The following is a 12500-nucleotide window of genomic DNA, read 5'->3' as shown; positions in this document are numbered from 1 at the left end:
GATGGCAACAAAAAGTGTATTTCATTTTACGTTACAATTGTTTCAATGTCTAGTTCGACAATTTCAAGCATTATATCATTTGAAAATTTTCAAAAACCAGCATTTCTTAAGACTTTATGAATAAACACACTTTAGGCAATGTAGCATTTTTTGGATAGAAAGAAAAAAAGGTGGGGGGTGGGGGAATCCCTAACGGGAAAAGCATGCAAGAAACATTTACCTTGGTTGTGGTTACGGAAAAGCCCATTTAAATATTAATGTATCGCCTAATTTTCGTATCCTTATTTAAGAACATATTATATATATATAAAGTGAAAATGCCTGTCTGTCTGTCTGTGTACACTTCCCTACCAAATAACTCTGACAATTTATGGTCTACAGACTCGAGATTTGACATAAGAGGTAATGAGATTTTGGGAAAATCTTTTAAATTGATTTTCAGACAGAAATTTGCCTGCCAAGGGGTCAAAATTCAACGATTTGACCTTTGAGAACTCTACCAAACTCCGCCACCAATTTTGGGTCTAAGCACTTGCAATTTTAGATATAGATTACTTGGACATAGATCTATAATTGGATTTGAGCCAATGCTAAGGGGAAATACTTGGGAACAAAGTTTTTAAAAAATTGACCTCAGCGGTCTCTACCAAATTACTAAGCTAATTTTTGGTCTAAACTTTTGAAATTTTACATAAAGTGTATTAAGACATAGGACAAGCTTTGTAATCGTTTTTTGCTGAAAATTTGGCTTCCAAGGGGTCAAAGTTCAAAAGATTTTACCTTTGCAGTCTCTAGCAAACTATTAAGCCAATTTTGGGTCTAAACATTTGAAATTTTATATAAAGTGTATTCAGACATGTGACAAGCTTTTTAATCAGTTTTGGGCGAAAATTTGGCTGGCAAGCGGTCAAAGTTTACAGAGTTGATCTTTGCAGACTCTATCAAACTCCTCCGCACTTTTGAGTCTAAACACTTGAAATTTTAGATGTAGGTTACTTGGACATGGGTCAAACATTTGAATTTAATTTGAGCCCAAAATAATAAATATTAAGGGGTCAAAATTGGGGCCAAAGTTAAAAAATATTTTACGTCTGCAGTCTCTACCAACTTTTCTTTATGGTAGTTAAGGAAACCTATTATACAGAAAACTATTGCCGTACATATTTACACTTTTTAATATATACATATACACATATAGTCATGAACAGTACATAGGGCCGAGCAAAGCTGGGTGGAACTACTAGTGTATATATATATATATATATATATATATATATATATATATATATACAGTTCAGCCTGGCTTTTCTCGCATCCTATGTACTGTTCATAATTTTATGTGCATATGTATATATATTAAAAATCTTAACTCATGTCCAGGTAGCCTACATCTGAAATTTCAAGTGTTTAGACCCGAAATTGGCGGAGAAGTTTGGTAGATAGGGCCGAGCAAAGCCGGGTGGAACTGCTAGTATGTGTGTATATATATATATATATATATATATATATATATATATATATATTTGTGTGTATATATATATATAAATATATATATATTTGTGTGTATATATATATATGAATATATATTTGGCCCATTTCGTTAGGTCGTCAGTATTGCACACTTCATGAGTGCGACGACCTGGGTTCGCGCCTATGTCGGAGCACGTCACTGATGAGATGCAGTACATCGAAACCCACTTTGGGTCTGGCGTTGTCCGTTGTCGATGCAATTGCTCGATTCTATCTAGTTCTGGGTTCTAGCTTTATTCTGAAAGGACTATGTGAACGGGAATTTATATATCTATCTATAATCTCCTCTTAATGTCTAATATATATATATATATATATATATATATATATATATATATATATATATATATATATATATATATACAGTTCAGCCTGGCTTTTCTCGCGTCCTATGTACTGTTCATAACTTTATGTTCATATGTATATATATTAAAAATCTTAACTCATGTCCAGGTAGCCTACATCTGAAATTTCAAGTGTTTGGACCCGAAATTGGCGGAGAAGTTTGGTAGAGTTTGCTTAGGTCAACTCTGTAAACTTGGACCTCTTGCCAGCCAAATTTTCGCCCCAAAACCAGTTAAAAAGCTTGCTGCATGTCTGAATACCCTTTATATAAAATTTCAAATGTTTAGTCTCAAAATAAAATTGGCTGAATAGTTTGCTAGAGACCGCAAATTTTAGATGTAGGTTACTTGCCCATGAGTCAAACTTTTATATATATATATATATATATATATATGTGTGTGTGTGTGTGCACATAAAGATATGAACGGTACGTAGGGCCCGAGCAAAGCCGGCTAAACTGCTAGTATATCATAAAACAAGGTAGCAACTTTCAATTGAATTACGAAACCGAAACTTCATTAACAGATGTAAATAATAACAACAAAAAACTATTTATAAAAATGTAAAAAATAAAGGTTTATTATTTTTTATTGTTTAATGATAGCACAAAGAAGTGTTAAAACTAAAATAATTTTTGGAAATAAATTATTTCCATAAGGTTTCGTATTTCGTTTCCTGTTTAGTGACTACCGTTCCATATTTTAGCTTGACTGTGTCCACTTCCGGCATCTTAACTTTGGATACTGAATTCATATGTTTCTCTCATTTTTTCATTTTTCTTATCATTTTGTTTAAGCCAGGGATGGGGCATCCTACCAGATGCCAAACATACACCTGCTATTTTAGACACTCCAACCGAGAGATCTTTTTAAGATTCTAACCGTCCCTTTAAGTGCAATTGTTTGAATCTCCTTTGCACTTGGTTTACCTGGTATATTTGTAAGATAGTTTGTAAAATTCTTTTTCATAAGTCCGGTTGCTCCTATAATTACTGGAATGATAGAGATCTTCTTAAGGTTCCAGTTTCTTTTCATATGTATGTGTGTGTGTATGTCTGGTTAAATGTACACATCTGTGTGTGTGGTTAAATGTACACATATTTGTGTGTGTGTGTGTGGTTAAATGTACACATATGTGTGTGTGTGGTAAAATGTACACATATGTGTGTGCGTGCGCGCGCGTGTGTGGTTAAATGTACACATATGTGTGTGTGTGTGGTTAAATGTACATGTGTGTGTGTATGTGGTTAAATGTACACATATGTGTGTGTGTGTGTGTGTGTGTGTGGTTAAATGTACGTGTGTGTGTGTGTGTGTGTGTCTGGTTAAATGTACACATATTTGTGTGTGTGTGTGGTCTAATGTACACACACGTGTGTGTGTGTGTGTGTGTGTGTGTGTGTGTGGGTGGGTGTATGTAGAGTGAAGAGATGGGATTTTGCTGCTAGTTGTGGGAAAAAAAGGTACTTACTTTGTATGGACGCCGGATCCATAAACGTTGCTGATGGCAAAAGGAGTTTATCCTGCTTAGCCGCTTCAACTGGGCCGGGACCTGAAAAATAACAGTGGAAAATAAGAATTAAAGACAAAAACATCAAGAGCTGCATCTGTTGTATATTGGTACCCTGGGTCGTAAGTAGTCATTGAGTTAACTAGTATGAATTTTGAAAAGGGTCACATTATTACGTGTCAGGATAACCTGGCATCAAATAGAAATAGGCCCATCTGCAGGTGGAGTGATTGAAGAGGAGGTCAAATATCAGCTCCTTAGATAAAATACGCTAGAAATGCAGGTGTGGAAATATACGAGGTGATGACATGGTGCCTCTGTGTAGAGTAATAAAAGGATTTTCAAAAGTCAATTCCTCATTAAGAGCGATAAAGAAGAGATGTGCCCAACAATGTAGAAATCTAAGTTAATGTTGTCTTTAGACTCTGTTTTACGTCGTCATCATTAAACCAAGTCAGAAAGCGAGATAGCCAACATGCGTCTAACAATGCAGAGAGAATCTAAGTTAATGTTGTCTTGAGACTCTGTTTTACGTCGTCATCATTAAACCAAGTCAGAAAGCGAGATAGCCAACATGCGTCTAACAATGTAGAGAGAATCTAAGTTAATGTTGTCTTCAGACTCTGTTTTATATCATCATTATTAAACCAAGTCAGAAAGCGAGATAGCCAACATGTGTCTAACAATGTAGAGAGAATCTAAGTTAATGTTGTCTTCAGACTCTGTTTTATATCATCATTATTAAACCAAGTCAGAAAGCGAGATAGCCAACATGTGTCTAACAATGCAGAGAGAATCTAAGTTAATGTTGTCTTGAGACTCTGTTTTATGTTGCCATCATTAAGACTAAGTTAGAAAGCGAGAAAAGTAACATTGGTGTTCTAAAAATAACAATCAAAGTTAGAATCCAAATGATACATTTACATCTTTTTTTATAGCTATAGCACTATAATTCTAATCGTATATGGAATAGTAGGTAAGCGTGTAAACAGACTAGTTAAAATAATAGCATACAAGCATCTCTAAAGTCAAACGATATTTCGGTCAATTTAAACGGCCGTAATTTTTTGGATGAGAACAGTAGTCCAGATAATCTATAATAATACAAATTATCAATTCTCATCTCAAAAAGTCAAAAATATCAGGAGTGTGAGTTCTGTTACAGAATAATAATCTTGCGTAGCCGACGCACTGTTTCGACATTTCAAAATACAACTGCTGAGAGACAACGCGCAGATCTTTACTGACTTTTCTTTCTCCGACTTTACGACATGACAAGAAAGAAAAAGAAAAAAATGAAAACAAAATACTGAGGATTGAGTTTGACTCTGAAATATATAAATATGAGTAAAAAAAAACAAAAAAACAGGGGATTGTGGGGAGTTGAGCAACAAGATGCCTCTTCATATTTACAGTTTAGTAAAATCAGAGGAGCAAGAAACAGGGAGGGAATTCCAAAGCCTGACAGCAGTCCGAGGGAAGAAACTATTAGAGTAGAAGGATTTTTGGCATCTAGGGATCTACTTGAATGTATATATGCCGATGGGGGAGGGGGAAGTGCTATGCGTTCATTGGAGCACATTCCATTAAAGTACTTGATCCCCACTTGGCCCCAGTTGATATGAATAGCTCTTGTCTAAAAGAGGCTCCCTGTTTTTGGCAAATTTCTGGGTTTGACTTTTACTCCTGACCTGAAAAAGAAGATTTACAGTGAATCTGTTGCCAAGGTCACCGGGAAAATGGTCGTTTCATTTTACCGCTCCAGAAGGTATCAAACGCCCAACACAATTCGCAACCTGTATAATAGCCGTCAAAAAACTTCTCGGCTTAACGTTCATGGGGAACATGAGTTAGAAACAGATACCTTGAGGACATTGCCAAGGCTGCTGCAAAGAAGGTGGGCTCTCTCTACCATGCTAGAAAGTTACTTACGCCTGAGAGTATCCTGTACCTCTACAAGGCCACCACTCGTCCCTGTATGAAGTATTGTTGCACGTTTGGGCCGGTCCATCTGCTACTAGCCTCTCCCTCCTAGACAGAGTTCAAAAGAGAGTCGCCAACCTAATAGGTCGGGCACTATCAGCTAGGCTTCAACTGCTGTCCCATCAACAAAATTTTGCATCCCTCTGCCTGTTTAATAACTATTTTAATGATAGATGCTCTGATGAACTACAAGTCCTTGTGCCCCCTCGACAAAAATACCCTCAACAAACCCCAACAAGCAGCAAAATCACATCCCTAAACAGTAGAAATCCCTAGGGATGCTTTCTACTTTAATAGGCCTTCTGCTCTAATAGTTTCTTCCCCAGAACTGCTAAACTTTGGAATTCCCTTCCGGGTTCCTGTTTCCTTGACTGTACTGACATGCATAAGTTCAAGTGTAATGAAAGACATCTTTCTGCTCAACTCCCTACATAGTATACCTGAAACTTATGTCCCAGATAGTAGCCCCCTCCATCCAAGTGGCACTGTACCTTGTTTGGGGTTAAAATGCAAAAATTTTTTTAAAAAATATCTGGAGGGAGCTGCTCTGATAATCCTATCCTGCCTTGATAAAGTTAAAAACCTATTATGTGATGCCCCTTTTTTTCTTCCCTGCAACATCTTTCCCATAGAAGAGACATTGCGAGCCTGTCTTTATGTCATTGTTATTTTCATGGCAAGTGCTCGTCTGAGCTTCAAACTATGGTCCCACCCTTGATAAACTTTCACAGAAAATACTCATTTAGCAACAACAACAACTATCAATAATTTCCCCCACTCTCTATCTATCCCTAAATCTAAACGAAAATTCCATGAACAAAGCTTCTTTCCTAGAACTGCCTGTCCATGGAACACTGTGCTGCTGACCTGCTTTCCACCTGACTACAACATGGTCGTCTTCAAATCCAATGTAAACAAGTTCTTGTAAAGCCGCCCCACTGAATAACTGATTTCAACTCCATTTCCACCACTATTAATATGCTGTTTTCGCTGTGACTACCATACATTTATTAACCCTTATCCTTGAGTAGCTTTCGGGCCTTGATATGTCGTAACTCCCATGTAAAAAAAAAAATCATGTGTAATAGAGGCCCCTGGCACAGTTGATAGAGACATTGAACTTCTATGCTTCCAGGTGAGCATTATCTGAAGATAGCGGTTTCAAGCCTATCCAAGGTAGGCCAGAGATTTACTTGGCCAAAAAACGTGGTGAGACAACAGCAACTATGGAAAGCAGTAAATTTTTTTTTTTTTTTTTATTACACAGTGATCACCACTTATCAAGGCCCGGAAGCCACTCAGGGATAAGGGTTATTGCAAGTACATTACGTTAGTGTGGAGATTTGATGAAGTGTTTAATTAAGGGGGCGGTTGATTAGGAATTTGTTAACATTGGACTTGAACACATCCAAGTTGTAGTCCGGAGGGAAGCAGGCATACTGGGGATACAGTTAAGAGACTCAGAATTCTTATCCTGTTGCGGTTAATCACCTGAAGAAAGACAGAGGATGAGTTAACCGAAACGTGGTGAGATAAAAACTATGAAGATATGAGAGCCCGCAAATAAATAAATAAATGAATTGCATGACAATGAACCTCCTCGGCCTAACGTTCACAGGAAACATGAGTTGGAAAAATTACATTGAGAGCATTGCCAGGACCGCTGCGAAAAAGGTAAGTTCTCTCTTCCGTGCTAGAAAGCTACTGATGCCCGAAAGTATCCTGTACCTCTATAAGGCCACCATTCGCCCATGTATGGAGTATTGTTGTCATATTTGGGCTAGTGCATCTGCTACTAGTCTCTCGCTCCTAGACAAGGTTCAAAAGAGAGTCGCCAACCTGATAGGTCCTGAACTGTCACCTAAGCTTCAGCCTCTGTCCCATCGACGAAATGTAGCATCCCTCTGCCTGTTCTACAAGTACTTTAACGGTGAATGCTCCGACAAACTGCAAGCACTTATACCCCCCTCGACGTAAATACCCCGACAAACCCGGCAAGCAGCAAAATCCCACCCCTTCACAGTTGAGATCCTTAGATGTAAGAGAGCCTTCTACTTCAGTAGTTTCTTCTCCAGAACCAATAGACTTTGGAATTCCCTTCTGGTTTCCTGCTTCCCCAACTGTAATGACATGCAGAAGTTCAAGTGTAACGTGAATCGACATCTTGCTGCCCAACTCCCCACCTAGTACCCCCTGTAGCTTATGTCCCTGATAGTGTCCCCCTACATCAAAGTGGCAATGTACCTTGTTTGGGGTGAAAATGTAATAAAAAAAAAATTTTTTTTTAAAGTAACGAAATGAAAAAAAAAAGAATGATATGAAAAATTGCACATACTTTGGATGGCTCGGTGTAGCGTGGCGGTCATTGATGGCTCACTACACCCAAACTCATTCCGCGCAAGAATGCGGAAGGAATAACTTTGGGTTGGCTGAATATCCTTGACGTGGAATCGGGTCTCGGTCAAGTCATCCCCAAGTGTCGTCCAGGCTCGTGCCCATTGCTCCTTCATCTCTACGACGTACGTAATCGGCGAGTATTTTCCATAGGCAGGATTACGGGCGTGGGCCCAAGTTAAGACCAACGAATCATTTGAAATGCTTGCGATATCTGGCTTGTCCAATGGAAGACGAGGCGGAACTGCAAAAAAAAAAAGAAAGAAATACTTAATTTGTTATTGAATAGGTAGATCCACTAGTAAATAATTTAGTTAGCCGAAAAATAAGAGGAAACCAAAGAAAGGTTATGAAGAAGTCTACATACAGGGTCGAAAATTACTGAGACTGTGATGATGTATTGAAAATAGCTATGACGTCACATGGCTCTAAGAGAGAGGGCGATAGCAAGTGGAAATTTGTTTGAAAACATGCAACAATGTTAAACATATAATGGTATGTACTGACAAGATATAATTAATTAGTGATGTCGATCTCTCTCTTTGTCTCTCTCCCTTTAATTATATCATATACATAGAGAGGGAGAGAAAGAGAGGGAGAGAAAGAGAGAGAGAGAGAGAAAGACATATTTATTTATATATATATATATATATATATATATATATAGAATATAATTAATTAGTGATTTTGATCTCTCTCTCTATATATATACACACACACACATACATATATTTAGTTGGTGCAAAAATAATGCCGTTTTTATAGTTGAACGTCAAAAAACATTATTTTTGCACCAAACTAATATATATATATATATATATATATATATATATATATATATATATATATATATATATATTAGTGTTAGGACGATTAATCAGAACCAGAACTGGGAATTGGAAAAATCGGAACATTTAGGATATCAGAATCGGAAACGATTGTGTCTATTTTCCGATGCCAAAAACGACATCTTTTATAACATTTTTTTTATTTGATTTTTTTAAAACAAAATTTTCATATTTTGCCGGTAGTAATGATAAAATAATAAATATCTATTGATTTTTAAACTATCAGTAAAACGAAAATTTATAGATAATCCTCCTTCTACAAGTGTGTTTTTAATTTAGTAGGAAATATGAGCAAATTTGACGTGAGTTTTTACGGTAATTGGAAAAGAATAACAATGATATAGTTAAATATTAAGAGATTTATGACAACCGGAATTGGAATTGGTAATTGGATCGGAATCGGGAAAAATATTGGGATCGTCCCACCACTAATATATATATATATTTCAGTGGAAATATTCTTTATTCATTTATATTTCCTTTTTATATATACCAATCCTTATTTAAGAAGCTCAATGTAATTACAGAGCAATATAGTGAATAAATGATAAAAGTCTATATTCCAAATCAATGAATGAATCTATTTTGCCCTTAACTCATCAGAAGAAATAGCAAAAATCAATCCTCCAAAAGGAAATAAAATGCGTTTGGGCATGATTAAAAATAAAAAATGATTAAAAATCAAAAATGATTAAAAATTAAAAATGATTAAAAATTAAAATGATTAAAAATTAAAAATGATTAAAAATTAAAATGATTAAAAATTAAATTGATTAAAAATTAAAAATGATTAAAAATTAAAATGATTAAAAATTAAAATGATTAAAAATTAAAAATGATTAAAAATTAAAAATGATTAAAAATTAAAAATGATTAAAAATTAAAAATGATTAAAAATTAAAAATGATTAAAAATTAAAAATGATTAAAAATTAAAATGATTAAAAATAAAAAATGATTAAAAATTAAAAATGATTAAAAATTATAAATGATTAAAAATTAAAAATGATTAAAAATTAAAATGATTAAAAATTAAAATGATTAAAAATTAAAATGATTAAAAATTAAAAATGATTAAAAATCAAAAATGATTAAAAATCAAAGATGATTAAAAATCAAAAATGATTAAAAATTAAAATGATTAAAAATTAAAAATGATTAAAAATTAAAAATGATTAAAAATTAAAAATGATTAAAAATTAAAAATGATTTAAAATTAAAAATGATTAAAAATTAAAAATGATTAAAAATTAAAATGATTAAAAATTAAAATGATTAAAAATTAAAAATGATTAAAAATCAAAAATGATTAAAAATTAAAAATGATTAAAAATCAAAAATGATTAAAAATTAAAAATGATTAAAAATCAAAAATGATTAAAAATTAAAAATGATTAAAAATTAAAATGATTAAAAATTAAAAATGGTTAAAAATTAAAAATAATTAAAAATTAAAATGATTAAAAATTAAAATGATTAAAAATCAAAAATGATTAAAAATTAAAAATGATTAAAAATTAAAATGATTAAAAATTAAAAATGATTAAAAATCAAAAATGATTAAAAATCAAAGATGATTAAAAATCAAAAATGATTAAAAATTAAAATGATTAAAAATTAAAAATGGTTAAAAATTAAAAATAATTAAAAATTAAAATGATTAAAAATTAAAAATGATTAAAAATTAAAATGATTAAAAATTAAAATGATTAAAAATTAAAATGATTAAAAATTAAAAATGATTAAAAATCAAAAATGATTAAAAATCAAAGATGATTAAAAATCAAAAATGATTAAAAATTAAAATGATTAAAAATTAAAAATGATTAAAAATTAAAAATGATTAAAAATTAAAAATGATTAAAAATTAAAAATGATTTAAAATTAAAAATGATTTAAAATTAAAAATGATTAAAAATTAAAAATGATTAAAAATTAAAATGATTAAAAATTAAAAATGATTAAAAATCAAAAATGATTAAAAATTAAAAATGATTAAAAATCAAAAATGATTAAAAATTAAAAATGATTAAAAATCAAAAATGATTAAAAATTAAAAATGATTAAAAATTAAAATGATTAAAAATTAAAAATGGTTAAAAATTAAAAATAATTAAAAATTAAAATGATTAAAAATTAAAATGATTAAAAATCAAAAATGATTAAAAATCAAAAATGATTAAAAATCAAAAATGATTAAAAATTAAAAATGATTAAAAATTATAAATGATTAAAAATTAAAAATTATTAAAAATTAAAAATGATTAAAAATCAAAAATGATTAAAAATTAAAAATGATTAAAAATTCGCAAATTGGAAGAGAAGCTGCAATTACCATATTATTTGCTTATATTCGTTTTTCTTTTAATGAATTAAGGGCAGAATAGATTCATTGATTGATATAATAATTAAGTGAATGATTTTGTGCTACGAAACAGATACTCTCAAGAAGTGCCAATGTCAACGTAATTAGAGAAATAAATTATAAGATGGTCAACATCATGAAATTTGGAATATAGACTTTTGTCTTTTTTTTATTATATATATCATTAATATATATATATATATATATATTCATTATATATATATGTATTCATTATATACATATGTATATATATATATGTATATATATATATTCATTATATACATATGTATATATATATTTATTATATATATACGATGATGATTATGATGATGATGATGATGATCACAACGACAATGATAATGACAATGACGATGATGACGACAATGCTGATGATGATAATGATGATTACGATGATTATGATGATGACAATGGCGATAATAATAATGATGATAGGGACGACGATAATTACAATGATGATGATGACGACAATGATGATGATGATGATGATGATGATGATGATGATGTGACGTGTATTCTACTGTAATTAGTGCGTTAAAGACAGGTTAGATCTGATGACCTCAGAGGAAAATAAAATCTAGACAGCATGCGAAGATGTGTGCCGAAGAGCCGACTTTGTTAGCATGACGAAATTGGAAGAAATAGATGAGAGTTCTTGGGTTACTATATGCGAAACAGTTGAGGAAACAGGCCTAGTACACAGGGGAAGGCCAGAGAAAACATGTGAGAAAGTAATAAAAATGAACTTGAAGGGAGAGAGGGATAAATAAAGACCTGTCCAGAGATAAGTTTCTTTGGAAATCAATTTTCTTAAAGCTGCCCATCACAAACCAGCATGTAAAACGGATGTTAAACTGATGATAACGCTGCTGTTGCTGCTGTTGCTGCTGCTGCTGCTGCTGCTGCTGCTGCTGCTGCTAATGATGATGATGATGGAAATACTAACGACTTACCCACACCTCAACTCAAACTTCATACTCACCCATTTCACCATCGAAATTCTCCCAATCGATCACTTCATCTTCAGAATCAAATTCCGGATAATCCTCGAACAGGCCTGAAAGTCAAAATCAAATATTTTAAAATTCGGACAAATTCCATTCAAAAACGCAATGGCATAAAATTAAACGAAAATTTAAAACAAAAAAAAAAATATTTTGAAAAAATAATTTAATCCCAAAATTAAAACCACCAGAAAGCGTTTTGATTTCGCAGATATTTTCATCCTCTTTGTTTGCGGACAGAAAATGGCAAGTAACCAACCTACTTTATTACGTTACACATGTGTCAACCATGTAAACACCGTCACAAGAAAATAAAAGACAAGGAAAGAATGCGACTCATTTCTTTTTTTCAGTGAAACAACAGACATTAATTTACAGGTACTTTCCTGTATAAAGCCTTGTCTCTTGTTCAACTGTCTTCTCGTATGTGAATTCTGTGTAGATTTTCTATAACCTTCTTGTTACATGTTCACACACGGGACCCACACGTTGTATGCAGACAGTC

General features: G+C 32.3%; 1 protein-coding gene across 1 annotated transcript in view; it reads right to left on the bottom strand.

The window, feature by feature from the left end:
- LOC145268598 (protein Obscurin-like) overlaps nucleotides 1–12500 on the bottom strand; it is a 190021-nt gene that overhangs the window by 94021 nt on the left and 83500 nt on the right. Inside the window, exons 2-4 of the mRNA XM_080124046.1 lie at nucleotides 11974–12048; nucleotides 7703–8005; nucleotides 3346–3426 (exon numbers count right to left, since the gene is read on the bottom strand). Of these exons, the coding sequence (XP_079980172.1) occupies nucleotides 3346–3426; nucleotides 7703–8005; nucleotides 11974–12048 (459 nt within the window). The remainder of the gene's footprint in view (nucleotides 1–3345; nucleotides 3427–7702; nucleotides 8006–11973; nucleotides 12049–12500) is intronic.

This window comes from Euprymna scolopes, chromosome 44 (assembly GCF_053919585.1).
Source record: "Euprymna scolopes isolate OS-2025 chromosome 44, ASM5391958v1, whole genome shotgun sequence".
NCBI lineage: Eukaryota > Metazoa > Mollusca > Cephalopoda > Sepiida > Sepiolidae > Euprymna > Euprymna scolopes.
This window is presented reverse-complemented; position numbering and strand designations above follow the sequence as displayed.